The 18,652-nt window shown below is 49.7% G+C and overlaps 1 protein-coding gene across 5 annotated transcripts in view; it reads right to left on the bottom strand.

Annotated features, from left to right (window-relative positions):
* RUBCN (rubicon autophagy regulator) overlaps positions 1-17,865 on the bottom strand; it is a 112,273-nt gene extending 94,408 nt beyond the window's left edge. For 2 of the 5 annotated variants that reach the window (XM_075340425.1, XM_075340427.1), the window contains exons 1-4: positions 17,748-17,865; positions 5,062-5,218; positions 1,868-1,951; positions 161-317 (exon numbers count right to left, since the gene is read on the bottom strand). In XM_075340425.1, coding sequence (XP_075196540.1) covers positions 161-317; positions 1,868-1,951; positions 5,062-5,218; positions 17,748-17,785 — 436 coding nt within the window. In that variant the 5' untranslated portion in view covers positions 17,786-17,865. The remainder of the gene's footprint in view (positions 1-160; positions 318-1,867; positions 1,952-5,061; positions 5,219-17,747) is intronic. The other 3 variants (XM_075340426.1, XM_075340428.1, XM_075340429.1) reach the window with 3 other exon arrangements.
* Between the last annotated feature and the right edge of the window lie 787 nt (positions 17,866-18,652).

Here is an 18,652-nt window from a genome sequence, read left to right as displayed (position 1 = left end):
TTCCAGGGAGCTGCAGGAGATGCCCACATGGGGAGCTTGCTGAGGCTACAGAGAGTGGCGAGGTGGTTAGAGAGCTGGTGTATCCACCAGATGGTGGGAAATAAACGACTGTGATCACTAGGGGAGTCCCAAGGACGTGGTGTGACACAAGGCTTATTACCGGAGTAGAACTTCTTGGTGTACTGTCTGCTGCAGAGAAGGACCTTGAGTTGTGCAGAGAGACTGTGAAATTGCAGGCTATGCTGTAACCATAACTTGCCGCTGTCCTCACTGTTGCCATCACCATTCCTCTGGCTGTTTTCACAAAATTGGAGGAACTAGATAAAGAAGCAAAAAAAGTTTTATCAGATATAGAAATATCACTTATCTACCATAAACTTTGGGGGTTGTGATGACTTTTATTCTAGGAGAACAAATTCTTTGAACTAGCCAAAGAGTAGAGCATAGCATCAAGAAGCAAGCGTTACTTATCACTGGAATCCGCTGCTGCTCCAATGCAGCTGGTCCTGGAAATGACAACACTTTGTCATCATTCAAGTGACCGCTGCAGTCAATCACTGGCCTCATCAGTCATGAGTCGAACATGCAAATGTCAAAACATAGGCCATTGATTGGCTACAGCAGAAGAATGATAGAGAGGACACCATCACCTTCAGAAATAAAGGGACTTGTTCATCCTAGCTGCTTTATTCCAAAAACAGAGCCATAACTGTCCACACATTGCAATGTACCATCATTCCCTTGATAAGCAAGCAGTCAGGACAATTTTACTAAAGAATCTAGGGGGTATGCCTGGATAACAATCTTATAATAACCTGATGTGTTGAGAAACCAAGCTTTGACGCCACATGAGAATTAGCCTGGAAGTGCAGTGGGGGGTGTCAATGTGCTCAAGTGCTCAGCTGCTCACCGGAAGTGCTCAGCTGCTCACCGGAATCTGCAGCTATACAAATCTGCGGGATTCCAGCGAAATAGCTGCAGAAAACCTGCAAACATTCATGCGGCTTACCTGTGGAAGTCCGGGCCTCTATCTCCACAGTGGAGGGCCGGGATTTCCGCAGAAATAATTGACATGCAATTACGTGCATCTGTGGGACATCCGCAGCATATTCCGCAGCCGCATGTATCCGCAGCATGGACACAGCACTCCCCATGTCCCATAGGATAACATGGGGAGTGTCTGTACATGCTGAAACCTGCGGATTTATCTGGAAAATCCAGAAAATCCGCGGATTTTCCGCAGATAAATCCGCAGTTTTAATCTCCCGTGGGCACATAGCCTATCACTTGGTGTTCATCATTGCTGGGGCTAGCTGGCTCTGCCATGATGACCAACATGCCCCCTGCTGTTGTTGACAACCTACTGTCAAGGTACAATCACTATAAAGAGCCTGGTGTGGTTGGGGACAGCTCTCTCAGCTCTGCTAAATCTAAAACATATGATTAGATCAGAATGGCTGCACCCAGTAATCTAAGTGATACACAGTTGGATTCAGAGTCTCTTTGCCTACATTATGCTGCTGTCAGATGAGTTAGCAAAAACCTGCTGAGAGATCCCTTTAAATAAGTATGTGAGGCAGAGCATTAGGGAACGCCCGGACCAATGATGCTGACTGCTCCTTAGCTGTGAATAGGAGGATGACGACGACAACTGGCCGTTAACATATAGGAAGCTCCTAAATGATGTCACCCAAGAGTCTTGGACTAGGACTGAATATCTAGTGAATATTTCTCAGAGGACATTATTAATAACCTCTTCCTGCCACAGACAGTTTTGACTTTTGCACTTTCAGGTTTGTTTCTTCTTCCGAAAATGAGGAAAGAAATTCCAAGCGCAGTGTAATTCTTGCTATGGATCACATATTACCTGCTCCACCTGAGGGGACGATCCAGGGAAGAGTCGTGGGCTGCTCTTCACGAAATTCCAGTAGTTCTGCTGCTTGCTGTAGACCTGAAACAAAGTGATGGGACTAACATCCATGAAATGTCAGGAGCTGGGTCACATCACTCTGAAGGCAACGTCAACTGCAGCTGCCAAACACTTTAGATCAGGGGGTCTCAAACTCGGCTGGGTATATGGGCCGCACATAAAAACAAAAATAATTTGGGGGGCCGCATTCTTTTTTTTTTTTCTTCATTTAATCCCCTTTATGTAAGTAATATAGTTTTAATATTAGCACCATGTAGTAATTTTGGCCAACATCTTGTAGTAATGTTCCTCTGACTGTTCCCCTTCTTGTAGTAATATGCCCATTCTGCTTCTAATTTTATAGTAATGTGCCCATCCTTGTCCCAATCCCGTAGTAATGTGTCCTTGCTGGTGCTTTTGTAGTAACGAGCCCATCGTTGTCCCCATCCCGTAGCAATGTGCCCATCCTTGTCCCCGTCCTGTGCATTCAAATACAGTCCGACTCTAAAACCTATGCAACGGATGCGTCGAAAAAGCCGCATCCTTTGCATACGTTTTTTTAAATGCGGCCCGTCCGGTTTTTGCCGCTTGCGGCATGCTACTGAGCATGTGCAGTGGCAAAAACCACATGCGGTGGCCGGATGCGATTTTTGCCGCATCGCGCCGCATCCGGCGTCCATAGGCATGCATTGAAAGATGCGCCGCATCGGCCGGATGCGGCGCGATGCGGGTTTTTTTGCCGCACAAAAAAAACGTGCCAGGCAACGTTCCATCCGACCGCCGCATCGGCTAAATGTGGCGCATTCGGCAAAAAACGGACGGAACGCAAGCCCATGCGGCACTAATTAAAGTCTATGCAGGAAAAACGCAACCGGCAGCAAAATAAACCGGTTGAGTTTTTCCTGCAAAGTGCCGGATTGTGCCGCATAGCAAAAACCGGATGTGTGAAAGCAGCCTAACTCAGATTTTGGCAATAAACCTATCAAAAGCTTCCAAAGACATGACATCATCATATGGGCTGTCCCACATTGTTTAAAGACATAGTACTCTTGGTGCATATAAACTTTTGACTTTGCAGAAAGTAATGAAAATACCTTAAAACATTTTCTCTCTCATTATTCTGGAATTTGACAAATATAAATAATTTTGGTTCCTAACTGACCTACAACGGGAAAGGTTTATTCTGATTTCATGTCAGATAGTGAGAATAACATGCATGTGTGTCTTTTTAGATAGTGTATGTAAACCTCTGGTTTCAACTGTGATATTATCTAATATATAAAGCTGAGTGTATGTATGTATGTATGTATGTATGTATGTATGTATGTATGTTTGTGTGTGTGTACTAAAGGAATCCGCACCGTCGCATTTACAATCACAAAATATTGCACCGACACCAGATGTGACTCAGGGAACGTCATAGACTATGTTTTGACAAGAAAATTTTAACGCCGCGCTTTACAGTTACTCTCCAAAAAACATGCCTCCATTAAAGTGAATTGAGCTGCGAGCTACAGGCTATTAATAGGAGCTATGATTGGTTGCTATAGGAACAAAGGACATTCATAGTATAAGAAGCTTATGTGTGAAGTAATATGATGTCGGTGGAGAGATGGATAGAGAGAGACAGACTGAGAGACAGACAGACAGGCACAGGCAGAGAAAGACAGATAGGGAAAAAAAACAAACAGAGACAGACGGGCAAAGAGACAGACGGGCAAAGAGACAGACGGGCAAAGAGACAGACGGGCAAAGAGACAGACAGGGAAAGAAATGGGAAAAGAGACAGACATAGATAGACGGGGAAAGAGACAGACAGAAAATGTGAGAGAGACAGAGAGACAGTTACTATACTAGTACTACGAGCAACGCTCGGGCACTACAGCTAGTATTATATATATATATATATATATTTTTTTATTACCTCTCCTTTGTTCCCTTGGTGTCCTCTTTCTGCTTTTTGCAGCCCGCAGGACTCTTGACGAATGAGGCAGATGCAGGGCACGCTGCAGTCTGTGCTTTATGTCAGTTGAATGGATGGCCAGTGCTGCGCAGAGAGCTCTCTGCAGAGCTATACCAATGGCAGCCGCCAGCCTATCAGAGACCGGCAGCTGACATCAGTTGCTGGCCTATAATTGGCCAGAGGCTGCCATTGCTATAACTGTGCAGAAAGCTTCTGTGCGCGGCACCAGAAATTTATTCAACTGAAATAAGGCGCTGACAGCTGTGGCCTGCTGCACCTGTTGCGATCATCAAGGTGTCCATGTGCCTGGGGGCCACAAGAAGCAGCCTCAGCAACCCAAGTGTTTAAGACCCCAGCTTTTGATGTTGCAGTTGAAAGCAACCACACTAAGGGGAATCTATCACCAGGTTTTCGCTTCCTCATCTGAAAGCAGCATGATATAGGGGCACAGACCCTGATTCCATCAATGTATCACTAGTAGGCTGCATTTTTTATAAAATCAGTGTTTTATCTGCTGCAGATCTACCATTGTCTGAATGCTGATCCCTGTATAACCCACATGATTAACAGCTTTCTGTATACACTGTGCATAGGCAGAAAATTGTCAATCAGTGGTGAGGGTGGTGGTTATAGAGAGCTCATCAATATGCAGGACTACATGGTAGCAGGTTTACTAGTTCTCTAGTGATAATCTTCTGATATAAAATCACTGATTTTATAAGTACTGTAGCAAGCATCCCAGTAATCAGTAACATGTCACTGGAATCAGGGTCTCTGTCTCTACATTATGCTTTTCTCAGATTAGGTGGTAAAATATTGCTGACAGATTTCTTTTAAGTGGTTACAAAGAGTGAGAAAGCTTCCTCTAACATCCCATCTCCTTTTCCATGATAAGGGTATAGCATCCAGGAAAAACAATGTTTCTCATGGAGTAACGTCTTTAAGATTTTGCTAGCAGCATAGTTCTAAGGCGAGGACACATTTGCTCCATTGCGGAAGAGATACACAGAATGCTAAACTCTAGGGTGAGCTTAGCCTAACAATGCCGGAGTACTGATCACTTCTGCACTGGCATACTGGTTTTGGTTATACCGGGCATGCCAGCTTAGCACCCTATTTGTTCAGAACCTGTCCAGTTGGATAAGGTAGCATTGTTCCATTATTATGGGTTTGAGAGACGCTATATTACCTGATCACACATAAGACCGTGCTGAAGAATGCTGCTCATGTCTCGGCAAAGTCTCTGAAGACCACCATACTTCGACCACACATTTCGGCTGTTGCCCGATACCAGTCCTTCCACTGTGGTTTTCAAATTATCCAGTAGCCACCAGTGCTCGTCGCTGCTGAAGATTGGCACAAATGTGTTTTATTATGATAAGTACAAAGGAAATAAGACGAGCTGCACAGGAACCTAGAGAAACCTTGGCTGACCACAGGAAGCAACTTCTGAGCAACTGTTAGCTAGAAATGATCACCCGCCTGGAGGTCTACTGAAGAAGAGGATACAAATATGAGCCGCTTACTGCATATCGGACATGTACAAGTCAGCTCGGTCAAGAGACTACGGCCAAGGTCTGCAGACATCGTATCTCTCAAGTGGAAAAACTTGAGTAGAGGAAACGTATCTGTCAATGGAAATCCAAAGCCGGGTACCAATTATCTCACTTCCCTAAGGCTGCTTTCACACCTCCGGTTTTTGCTATGCGGCACAATCCGGCACTTTGCAGGAAAAACGCAACCGTTTTTTTTTGCTGCCAGTTGCGTTTTTCCTGCACTTTTTTTTCCTGACTTTAATTAGTGCCGCATTGTGCCGCATGTCCTTGCGTTCGGTCCGGTTTTTGCCGAAAGCGGCAGATTTAGCCGATGCGGCGGCCGGATGGAACGTTGCCTGGCATGTTTTTTTGTGCGGCAAAAAAAAAAAACGCATCGCGCCGCATCTAGCCGATGCGGCGCTTTTCTCAATGCATCCCTATGGATGCCGGATGCGGCAAAAACCGCATCCGGCCGCCGCATGCGGTTTTTGCCACTGCGCATGCTCAGTAGCATGCCGCAAGCGGCAAAAACCGGACGGGCCGCATGTAAAAAACGTATGCAAAGGATGCGGTGTTTTCACTGTATCCATTGCATAGGTTTCACAGCCGGATTGAGCCGCACTGCTCAAACCAGATGTGTGAAAGCAGCCTTAGAGATTACTTTTGCATTTTAGATCTTAAAATAGATGAAAACCCCAAAGTATCAAGTCAGAGAAGCACTAACAGAAAACTTATGGTCTGTTAGTAAAGTGCATAAGGCAAATAGTAATGTCCTTACTGTGTGGTGAATTCGATTTGCCCACTGGTATGTTTATTACTGAATTTTCTGCTCAATTTTGGTTCTTTTTGACACACTATGAAGCACTGAATCGTGAGTTGGGAAGTCCCTTTCTCCATCTTCCAGCCTTGGTGTGACTCAAGAAAATATATATATATTTATCGGTTGGCTCAGCTGCCAGTCTAATTTATATGGTGGCATCCCAACTCTCCGGTTTCGGGCTGCTGATCCTTTTGTTCTCTAGAGAGAAGCAGCCACCAGAAGAGTCTGACAGCGACTCTCTCGTACAGAACACGATTGTGCCGGCCTAGCGAGCGCTCCAGTGTACGGGGGAGACGGCAGGGATACCTGACAGAAAACTGACCAACTATCTATTGTGTATGGGGAGTATTAGACAAGACTGAAAAGGATGTTTGACACATAAATCCACCTGTGTGGACATTTCTGCCATGACTACTTACCTTATGTACATTACAAAGCTACTATACATTTTTTTGTTCTGGCAGTGCGTTACATAAAAAAATAAATGTCGCCTCTAGTGATGAGTGAGCACTATCATGCTCGGGGGCTCGGTACTTGTATCCAGCAGTCGGACGGGCTCGACTTGTGTACCAAGGAGAATAGAAGTCAATATGGACTAGAGCAGTTTTCCAGAAGATCTTCCAGAAAAATACTAGAGTTCTTCATTGACTTCCATTATACTTGGTACACGACTCAAGCCCGTCCGACTGCTCCTTACGAGTACCAAGCCCTCCAAGCATAGTACTGCTCATTGATCACTAATCGCATACAGTTACAGACTAGTCACCAGAAAATAACGACTTCTACACAAACATCAGATATTTCTACAACTCCCATAGAGTAAAATGGTGACAGCAATGCACACCCAAAACACATGCACAGACCTCCCAGCAGCTGAGCAAGACAGGTGTGAAAGGCTCATGGGTGGGCCACATACTTCTCACCTAGAGGTGCGATTAATGTGTTTGGCTGGAATACCCCTTTATGTAATGACGTTATTCTCATCCTTCTGACTGTACAGCCCCTGCTATAGGGCTCATAATACAAAGGGACCTTTCTGTAAATTTCACATGTAGCACCAGGGCCTATGTTTCCCTCATGCACGTCTCCTGGGTGGTCCCTCATGCACGTCTCCAGGGTGGTCCCTCATGCACGTCTCCAGGGTGGTCCCTCATGCACGTCTCCAGGGTGGTCCCTCATGCACGTCTCCTGGGTGGTCCCTCATGCACGTCTCCTGGGTGGTCCCTCATGCACGTCTCCTGGGTGGTCCCTCATGCACGTCTCCTGGGTGGTCCCTCATGCACGTCTCCTGGGTGGTCCCTCATGCACGACCAGGTAGTCACAGGTAGGCCCTTGCATAACACCCGTCCCCCGAAAAAGGTAACAGCAGCCAACCACATTAAAACCCTAGTCACCTCCCTCAGAGTTTGATGGTCACACCAGGGGGCGGAGCCAGGCGGTTGGCCATGCCCACCGAAGAGTCCAGAGGGCCTGAGGCAGGAGAAAGCAGTTCAGTTCAGTTTGAGTCAGATTAGTTACAGGAGTGAAGGAGTAGAGTGCAGCAGGCCTGTGGTGACAGGTCTGCAGCGGAAACTGACAGGTGCCAGGGTCGTAGCCCTGGTACCTTGGCTAGGAGGCAGTCGGTGGCCTGACCTGCAGGAGCCGGGAAGACGGCCAGGTGGAACCGTAAGGGAGCGGGACAGGGTAGTGGCCCGCCGGTACCGAACCGGGGAACCAACTGGAAACCGGAGCACAAAGGGGGTACTCAGACCCAGAACGAGGCCCAGAAGCCACTGGACCACGTCGAATTCACTGATTGAGGTCTGGACCTTAGGTCCTTTCCCATCCCAAGACCCAAAAGAAGGCAACAGCCCACCGAGGGGGATAAAAAGCCACCGCACAGGCAGAGAAATCCCATGGGCCAGCGCCTGCGGGCAAACGGACTCCACCGGTACATACACAGCCGGGGATCAGACTCCCGCTGCTAAGGCACAGGCAGTCTACACAAACATAACAAGGTGCAGGAAGAAGGTCAGGACCACCAACCCGGGTGAGGGACAAGACGTAGCCGGCTGCGGGCACCGCCCACCATCAACTTTGTTCATCAGAGACTTGTGTGTGTCAGTAATCGTGAGTACAACAGTGCCATCCGGCCACGCACCGCCCAATCGCCAATCTCCCCAAGCGGGTCCCGGGGCCACCATCCCTGCCCACGGAGGGGTTACCATCTTTCTGCACTATCATCTCCCCCGGGTGCCCCCGTAACTGCAGCGGTGGTGTCTACACCTTCACCACGTCCCGTGGGTGGCGTCACGAACTCAAACACGGCTCCGGCCATACACCTACCTAACCACCCCCATCGAGACCACCAGCAACCCCTTGCAGAGCGACGTGACCCCCGGGAACGGAGGCGCTCGAGCCACCCGAGCCACCCACCAAACGAGCCCGGACCCGAGTGGCTCGGCTGCAGCCGAGTGAGGGGCGGTACACATCGACTCTTCTGGTGTCACGAACAGGATTCGATCCATTCACTTACACAGTGAAGTGCGCCTTGAAGTGGAAGTCAGCGGTGATCCGTTGCGAAAATCAGAGAATCCGCCATCTTTTGGCGCGAAGATTCCCGCCAGAGTCTTCTTCCCCGCAGAAAGGGTGCGAAAGCGGAAGCCCCGCCCCCAGAGAACGCAGCCTTGCAGAGAAAGTGAGCGGTCGCGAAGTGAAGTTGTCTGGCTGAAAAAGGGAAGGCCGCAAAAAGATCAAGGGGGTCGGGTGAAGCTGCCGTGCCATGTGACCAAGCTGATAAAGGGCAGGGACGCCAGGACTCTGCCACCCGTTTGGTTCCTGGACACCGAGAGTGCATCATGTCCGCCCCGTCCAGCAAGCCCGAGATCCCAGAGCCCGCACCTGGAACAGCAGTGCGGGTAGAAGCCTGGACCTTGCAGATGTGCTGTCTGTTGCAGGCCCAGGTGCGCTTCCTCAAGGAGCGGTGGGCGGCCGAGATGGAGGAGATAACCGCAGCTGTGCGGGCACGTGAGGTGGAGGCAATTTTGGAGGAGCGGGTACGCGACCCACGCCACTATGTCCCCGAGGGACCGGCCGCTGCGGCTGAGGGACCCGGTCTGCTCCTGCCCTCCATGTTGCCCCCCGCATCGTGAGTACAACAGTGCCATCCGGCCACGCACCGCCCTACACTGCCCAATTGCCAATCTCCCCAAGCGGGTCCCGGGGCCACCATCCCTGCCCACGGAGGGGTTACCATCTTGCTGCACTATTATCTCCCCCGGGTGCCCCCGTAACTGCAGCGGTGGTGTCTACACCTTCACCACGTCCCGTGGGTGGCGTCACGAACTCAAACACGGCTCCGGCCGTACACCTACCTAACCACCCCCATCAAGATCGCCAGCAACCCCTTGCAGAGCGACGTGACCCCCGGGTCCGGAGGCGCTCAAGCCACCCACCAAACGAGCCCGGACCCGAGAGGCTCGGCTGTAGCCGAGCGCGGGGCAGTACACACGTCTCCTGGATGGTCCCTCATGCACATCTCCTGGATGGTCCCTCATGCATGTCTCCTGGATGTATGCTTCAGATACTAAAATGAACCAAAGGGTATGAAAGCTGCCCACAAACGTGCCAAAAATAAAGTGCCTGGTATTTTCATCCAATGCAGCACTTATCGATCTGCCTGGCCTTCTGTGCTGTATTTCAGCCAAATTAATGAGGCATTACAGTGCACATCTAGCCTCGCTCATATGCTTCACCTTGGAAAGTCAATCAGCCGTGCTGGATGAAAATAGCTTTAGAAACTAAAAACTAAGTGAACCCAGTGTGCTATGTAGTGCGTGAACAGCCGACTTGTGAGAAATCTCGGAGGCGTCATATGAAGGAGATATTCAGGGTGATGCAGGAAAGATGGACCTCAGCCTGGTCTCTGGCTGTGGCTGCCATGTTGTTAGCACTTGTTTACTCTTTTGTTACCTCAGACAGAGTCCTCAGAACAATAGGGGCATCCCAGGCCTGCCATAATACTGCCCCCCACCCCCAGTATGCTGCTGGGTCTACATATGAAATTCTGCCCTACACCCCATGATAATGAAGTGGATTTGGATATAAATACACTGCTGGCTTTAGAGAGCACAATGTCCGCTGTAATGGTCAATCAGCTCCATGCAAGTTGATCAGCAGCCGTAGACCGGCGGACCTCAATCATACTCAGCCCATAAAACATCATGTTACCGGCAGCACACTTGCCAAGAATTTCCTACATGATGTCACTTCAGGAGAAAGTAGGTGATCTTTCTCCAGAGGAAGCATATTCTATGTGGCGGCTCCACCACCAGGGTCTCTATCCAGCGAGCTGCTTCATGGTGGAAGTTGCCTGATACTTCTTCTAGCTGCTTCACGGGCTCCAAACAATGAAACGGTTGAAAGAAGTAACAAACAGCCCAACATGTCCATAGCAAGGTCATTTTTACATTGCGGAGCATCGTGTTCACTTTATGCGGCGGCTTTGCAGCACTTTTTTAAAAGCAGAATCCATCTGAAAACATACTGTATGTCTTGTGCATAACTATTACTACTGGCAAAATCCCAATCAGGCGGAATGTAATCACCTCTAGTCAGGAGATTCTCATACGACTCAAATATAAAGTGCATGCGGCAGCCAACTTAAGGTGAGGTCCGAAGTCTAAGTCATCTTCATCTAAATCCCTATCTATTTAGAGCCATAATCTAAACTATTTTTTAATATACCAGCATTAAAAATTCCCTGACTACTCTATCTGCTATGCTATGTTTTTTTCCATACTTGCTTTTTGATGATGCTTCGTTTGATAATCCCAGTGCATGCTGGGATATTCACACGAAGCGTCATCAGGGGCAGAGGCTGCCGGCAGTACCTCCTTCTTAAAAATGCCCAGAGACCTTCACTTCAGGGTCTGGGCTAATGACAGCACGCTCTCCATTGCCAGCTCAGATTAGCAGTAACGAGCTGGCACCAGAGCACAGAATACCTGGCGTGCAGAGACCAGTGACATCACTTGCGGGGGCAGTACTGGTCTCTGAACGCTGGGTATGCGGACACATCTTTTGCCGGCTCGTTATTGCTGATCTGACCTGACAATTGAGAGTGGGCTGTCATTCTGCACAGTGTGCAAGAAATAGCCCAGCCTCTGAAACGAGCGTCACTGATGACACTTCAAAAACGCAAAAGTGACCACAGCCTCTTCCCCTGATGACGCTTCATTTGAGTATCCCAGCATGCACTGGCTTTCTCAAACAAAGCGTCATCAAAAAGGAAGTAGGAAAAAAATAGAATAACAGATAAGGTGGCTTTACACACTGCAACATCGCAAACGACATCGCTGTAACGTCACCGGTTTTGTGACGTAATAGCGACCTCCCCAGCGACATTGCAGTGTGTGAAACACATCAGCGACCTGGCCCCTGCTGTGAAGTTGTGATCGCTACAAATCGTTCAGGACCATTCTTTGGTCCTTTGTTTCCCGCTGTGCAGCAAAGTTTTAGTGTGTAAAGGGGACTTTACAGCGACTTCGTTAGCGACTTCCCTTTCAAAAAGCTGCTTTACAACGTCCCCAATGACTAGCTAGGTCGCTCTGCAGGTCCGGATCGCTGTTGCGTCGTTGGCCAGGTTTGCCTATTTGACAGCTCACCAGAGACTTTGTAGCGATCCCGGACAGGTTGGGATCGCTGGTGGGATCACTAGAAAGTTTCAATGTGTAAAGGGGCCTATAGAGTAGTTACGGAAGGAGAGGGGATTTTTAATGCAAGTATGTTAGAAAATAATCTAGATCATAGCACTAAGTAGATAGGGCTTTAGAATGATAAGTACTTTGGCTTCGGGCCACCCCTTTAAATGAAGCAAAGGCTGCACGTTGAGAGGTATTTGGCCTTTATATAGTGTATGCTCTATTACAGAGCAATTCTGTCTGTAGTGATGGCTGGATAAAGACATTCTGGCCCATCATTAGGATATATCTGGCCCTATCTATAGAAATGTCACATGCTTACAGGAACATTAGCTGTATACTACGCCACAGACATCAGCAGCAGAACATGGCAGGGAGCGATGGCCATGACGAGGGGGCAAAGGTTGCGAGTCTTATCTGTGACATCACCTTTACAGCCTGGCTTATCAGCCCAAGGAGAAGCCATTACATCACTGGCCGGACTGGTGACACTGGCTTCTATTTATATAGTGCGTTCCTGGCTGACCTACACATACGTAACAAGGCCGCTCCCGTACGGTGCCTCATACACCATTATGGAGGATCCTGTAGATGACTAACAGCTGGTAATGTATGACTGTGTAGTATGAGCTGTGTGGACAAATCATATGGGAACTAATAGAGGGGTGAGCCGAGTACAATATAGGCCACACAACGCCATAAGGCTGCTTTCACACATTCGGTTTTTGCAGTATGGCACAATCCGGCTCAAAAACCTATGCAACGGATGCGGCGAAAAAAACTGATCCGTTGCATACGTTTTTCCATGCGGCCCATCCGGTTCTTGACGGATGCGGCTTGATACTGAGCATGTGGCGGTCGAATGCATTTTTTGCCGCAGGACGCCGCATCCGGCGTCCATAGGTTTGCATTGTGAATCGCGCCGCATCGCACCGGATCCGTTTTTTTCGCCGCACAGAAAAATGTGCCAGGCAATGTTCCATCCGGCCGCTGCATGGGCTAAATATGCCGCATCCGGCAAAAACCGGGTGCAACGCAAGGCCATGCGGCACAATACGGCGCTAATGCAAGTCTATGCGGGAAAAACGCAACCGGCGGCAAATAAAACCTTAGGCTGCTTTCACACATTCGGTTTTTGCTGTGCGGCACAATCCGGCTCTTTTGAGAAAAAACGCAACCGTTTTTTTTTTGCCACCGGTTGCGGGTTTTTTTGCATAGACTTGCATTAGCGCCGGATTGTGCCACATGGCCTTGCGTTCGGTCCGGTTTTTGCTGGATGCGGCATATTTAGCTGATGTGGCGGCCGAATGGAACGTTGCCTGGCACGTTTTTTTGTTCGGCAAAAAAAAACACATTGCGCCGCAACCGGCCGATGCGGCGCTTTTTCCAATGCATGCCTATGGACGCCGCATGCGGTTTTTTGCACTGCGCATGCTCAGTTGCCTGCCGCAACCAGCAAAAACCGGAGGGGCCACATGTAAAAACTTATGCAAAGGATCCGTTTTTTTCGCCGCATCCATTGCATAGGTTTTAGAGCCGGATTTAGCCGCACTGCTAAAACCGGAGGTGTGAAAGCAGCCTAAAGCGGACAATGCTGCTCACATTGAGACTGCTCTGAGGATTTAAAGGGGTTGTCCAGTGAACACCAGTTATCGGCTATAGACAGGACAGGTGGTTACTCTGATTGGTGGGTGTCTGACTGCTGAGACCTACAGTGCTTTTATAACAACAACTCTGGAATCCAATAGGTTTTTCTGGCACTGTCAAAAGTAGCTTTTTATTAACATAACTCACTAAAAAAAAAAAAAATACCAAAAAACAATGTTCATTTGAACAGTATGCTGGAACTGCACTCTATGTTGTTTATTTAACACTTCCTCTGCCAGACAGTGAAAGTTGTACTGCTCTTACAGTAAAGAATTCCTGTCTGCATTAGGGTTAGAAACCGTAGCCAATTTCCAAAACGACGGTGCTGCTTTAAGGTTATTTCACATTATACAGATTTTGGTGCAGAAATCTGTGATTAACAGCCCTGGTCATCATGGAATGGATTTCCAGTCACAGACATTGATGCCACAAAATCTGCAGCATGTGAATATCCCCATAGCACAGATCCATCGCAGTCTGCTTACGTACAGATCCCCACGCACAGGCACACAGGCCGAACCAACCAATTTTGGCCATAGCAGGGTTATTGTCTGATGTATATGGGAGGGTCATGACTGTCCCCCTACAGATGTGGAGGGAGCGCAAGAAGAGTCAGACATGTTGGATTTCAGCATGCTCAATCCTGCGATATAGGAAATAAGCTGCGGCCGGAGGTCTCTTGTGGAGACTAACGCACATGGCCATCTTCGCTGACTATGGACACTTGCAGATCTACGGCCATGTCTTCATCGCTACATCACTGTGAGCGGCATAGACTACAGAGAAGAATAACAGACCTGATCCGGAGAGGAGTAACCACACATGTGCAGGGTATATGGTAGACGGAGGCTGGGACGCCAGCGCCACTCAGGCTGCTACTGGACTCAGTAGGGGGGTCCAAGCAGCCCACCCTGCCACGTCCCGCCAGTCACAGCCTTATACACATAGCTGGAAGCTTTCCTGGTGTCCGCTCCAAACAGACAAAAACAGTGATGTGAATAGGGACGAAATGACGACGAGAAAGAAATGAAGCAAAAAGCCATTATATAACTTGCAGATTATAATCCACAAACTACTGAGGTGCCAAACCCACGCCGCGCTCCCCGCAGGACTGTGACCTACTTACTACAAGGCGAGGGTGACGTGAGGAATGTCCCCATCCAGCGCCTGGCTCTGCTACAGCCGTAGGAGGGCCTGTGATTCCCCAGTATACCCGTCCCTTACCTGTAACTCCGCAGTCCTTACTAGCATTATTAAAGGGGAGGTGTCATCTTGTTAAATGGCTAAAATTTCAGTCTTTCTAAAGAATATTAACTTTGTACTATACTCCTTATTACAACTCCTTGGGGTTCTCAAGAAGGGTGGAATTCTTTATTCTATAGTTTACAGCTCGTTGCCCAGGTTACCGGCCACCCATCGGTTATCAGAGGTGGACAGAGTCCTGGGCAAACAGTAACAAACTGCAGGAGCGCTGCTCTGAATGACCTGCGTCCGCCGATGTTGGAGCCACAGCTCCCTCTGCTAGGAGCCCGAGAGAATGCAATGACCAGCGGCACCACCATGCACAAGAAAAGACTCGATCAGCCCTGCTACCCAGCCATATGACCGTGGTGACAATCCTCATCATCAGACTGGTGGCGTCTGACACCGGCCTCCCCCATGATCAGCTGTTAGCTCCAGCGGGAAGCAGCACAGTGCCATCCACTGTGTAGTGGCAGCTCCGGGTACTGCAGATCAGCGCGCCATGAAGAGGATAACAGCTGATTGGTGGGGGGTCAGCCCCAATAGTGTATTGGCCTAAGGATCGGGCTGGGCATTGGAATAATGTTCACAGAGTGCAGCCACCACCCAGACATGTGTGATCCACTGCACCATGCACACCAGAGGCGACAGCAGACCACAGTGATTGGGTAACTCCAACATGTCCATTATTGTCATGGGAAAACTCTCAACAATGTCACAATCGAAAAATTACATAAATGGACCACAATGCACATATAGGGGCTCCATGCCATCATATACATCTATGCAATCCCAGATCTCCGGACATTTCACTGACCCCCACATGTCAGTTATTCCCTCAATTAGGCTACTTTCACACATCCGGTTTTTGCTCTGCGGCACAATACGGCGCTCTGCAGAAAAACTGCAACCGTTTTTTTTGCCGCCGGTTGCGGTTTTTTTTGCATAGACTTACATTAGTGCCGTATTGTGCCGCATGGGCTTGCGTTCGGTCCGGTTTTTGCCGCATGCGGCAGATTTAGCCGATGCCGCGGCCGGATGGAACGTTGCCTGGAACGTTTTTTGCTCCGGCAAAAAAAAACGCATCGCGCCGCATCCGGCCGCTGCGGCGCATTTTTCAATGCATGCCTATGGACGCCGGATGCGGCGCGATGCGGAAAAAAACGCATCCGGCTGCCGCATGCAGTTTCTTCCACTGCGCATGCTCAGTAGCGTGCCGCAACCGGAAAAAAAACAGACGGGCGGCATGTAAAAACTTATGCAAAGGATGCGGTGTTTTCGCCGCATCCGTTGAATAGGTTTCACAGCCGGATTGAGCCGCACTGCTCAAACCGGATGTGTGAAAGCAGCCTTAGTGACCCACCTATCAGGGATCCCTTATCTGTCAGTGACCACCCTTACCTCCCAGTAACCCCCCCCCATATGTGATCCCTTATGTGTCGGTGACCCCCTACCTCTCAATAACCCCCTATCTGTGATCCCTTATCTGTCGGTGACCACCCCCCACCTCCCAGTAACCCCATCTGTGATCCCTTATCTGTCGGTGACCACCCCCCACCTCCCAGTAACCCCCCCTATCTGTGATCCTTTATCTGTCGGTGACCACCCCCCACCTCCCAGTAACCCCCCATCTTTGATCCCTTATCTGTCAGTGATCTCCTACCTCTCAGTGACCCCCTATCTGTGATCCCTTATCTGTCAGTGACCCCCTACCACTCAGTGACCCCCTGTGATCTCTTATCTGTCAGTGACCCCCCTGCCTCTCAGTAACCCCCTATCTGTGATCTCTTATCTGTGGGTGACCCCCCCTGCCTCTCAGTAACCCCCTATCTGTGATCTCTTATCTGTGGGTGACCCCCCCTGCCTCTCAGTAACCCCCTATCTGTGATCCCTTATCTGTGGGTGACCCCCTACCTCTCAGAATCTACCTATATGTGATCCTTTATCGGTCAGTGACCCCTTACCTGTCAGTGTCACCCTACCTCTCAGTAACCCCCTGTGATCCCTCATCTGTCAATCACCCTCCCACCTCTCAGTAAACCCCTATCTGTGATCCCTCATCTGTCAGTGACCCCCCCCCTTACCTCTCAGTAACCCCCTGTGATCCCTCATCTGTCAGTGATGCCCCCCCTTACCTCTCAGTAACCCCCTGTGATCCCTCATCTGTCAGTGTCACCTTACCTCTCAGTAACCCCCTGTGATCCCTCATCTGTCAGTGACCCCCCCCACCTCTCAGTAACCCCCTATCTGTGATCCCTCCTCTGTCAGTGACACCCCCCTTACCTCTCAGTAACCCCCTGTGATCCCTCATCTGTCAGTGACCCCCCCACCTCTCAGTAACCCCCTATTTGTGATCCCTCATCTGTCAGTGACGCCCCCCCCTTACCTCTCAGTAACCCCCTGTGATCCCTCATCTGTCAGTGTCACCTTACCTCTCAGTAACCCCCTGTGATCCCTCATCTGTCAGTGACCCCCCCCCCTCTCAGTAACTCCCTATCTGTGGTTTCATCTGTCAGTGTTCCCCATACATCTCAGTAACCCCCTATCTGCGATCCCTCATCTGTCAGTGTTCCTCATACTTCTCAGTAACTCCCTATCTGTGATCCCTCATCTGTCAGTGACCCCCCACCTCTCAGTAACCCCCTATCTGTGATCCCTCATCTGTCAGTGACGCCCCCCCCCCTTACCTCTCAGTAACCCCCTGTGATCCCTCATCTGTCAGTGTCACCTTACCTCTCAGTAACCCCCTGTGATCCCTCATCTGTCATTAACCCCCCCTCTCAGTAACTCCCTATCTGTGATGTTTCATCTGTCAGTGTTCCCCATACATCTCAGTAACCCCCTATCTGTGATCCCTCATCTGTCAGTGACCCCCTAGCTATTAGAGATCCACCTATCAGTGACGCCCGTAGATCAGCTATGCCCCCTACAATCAGATGCAGTGCCTCACCCCGCAGGTAATCCTCGGTGCAGACCGCTGATCTCCATGTCCGTGCCCGGTGCAGACACTTTCCATCTCACCTCAAAACACAAACCAGCCCTGCCCAAGCCACGCCCACACCACTCGTGCGTCCTACTTCCGGCAAACATGAAGACTACAAGTACCATGATCCTTCAGTGGTGGCGCTTCTGCTGTGCACATGTCCGCCAGCAGGGGGCTCCTGAGCGCACACGTTCTCTGCGCTGAGCTGGTGGTGATGAGACTTGTAGTACCACGTCCTGTCTCAGCTCATGTGTGCACGGACACAGGGACGCATTGGAGCCGATCACCCAGAGCTGTGCGGTGCTGAGGACAGGACCTGGTGCTATACTGATGGCCATGTTCTCAGCGTTCCTATACGTACGAGGGAGGGAGGGAGTGACGATCAGTGGACTCTGATGTTCAGCTTCTACTAAGGCTACGTTCACATTTCCGTTAAAATGTATCAGTCACAATCCGCGGCGCTGGTAAACAACGGCATCCGTTTAGCGGATTCCGTTGTGTCCCATAGACTTGTATTAGTGGCGGATTGCGACTGATGACCTTGCGTTGCATCCGCTGCGCTGCTGTCAGTCGTTCTTTGACTGACCGCCGGGCGGGAGCAACGCAGAATGTAACATTTTTCTGGCCGTCAAAATTAACGCGCCGCGCAGGAATCCGTCGCCATCCGTTAAGCTTGTAATGGATGTCTATGGTGCTGGATTCCGTCGTAATCCGTCTTACAACGGAATCCAGCAATGGATTCCGTCATGCTCTACTGAGCATGCCCAGCATGTTTGGCAAACCCACTGGGCTGTCCCAAACACAAACGGATCATGACTGATCCGTCAAAAAACGGACGCACAGCAGATGTAACGGACGCGACGGATCCGTTT

This window comes from Anomaloglossus baeobatrachus, chromosome 3 (genome assembly GCF_048569485.1).
Source record: "Anomaloglossus baeobatrachus isolate aAnoBae1 chromosome 3, aAnoBae1.hap1, whole genome shotgun sequence".
Lineage (NCBI taxonomy): Eukaryota > Metazoa > Chordata > Amphibia > Anura > Aromobatidae > Anomaloglossus > Anomaloglossus baeobatrachus.
This window is presented reverse-complemented; position numbering and strand designations above follow the sequence as displayed.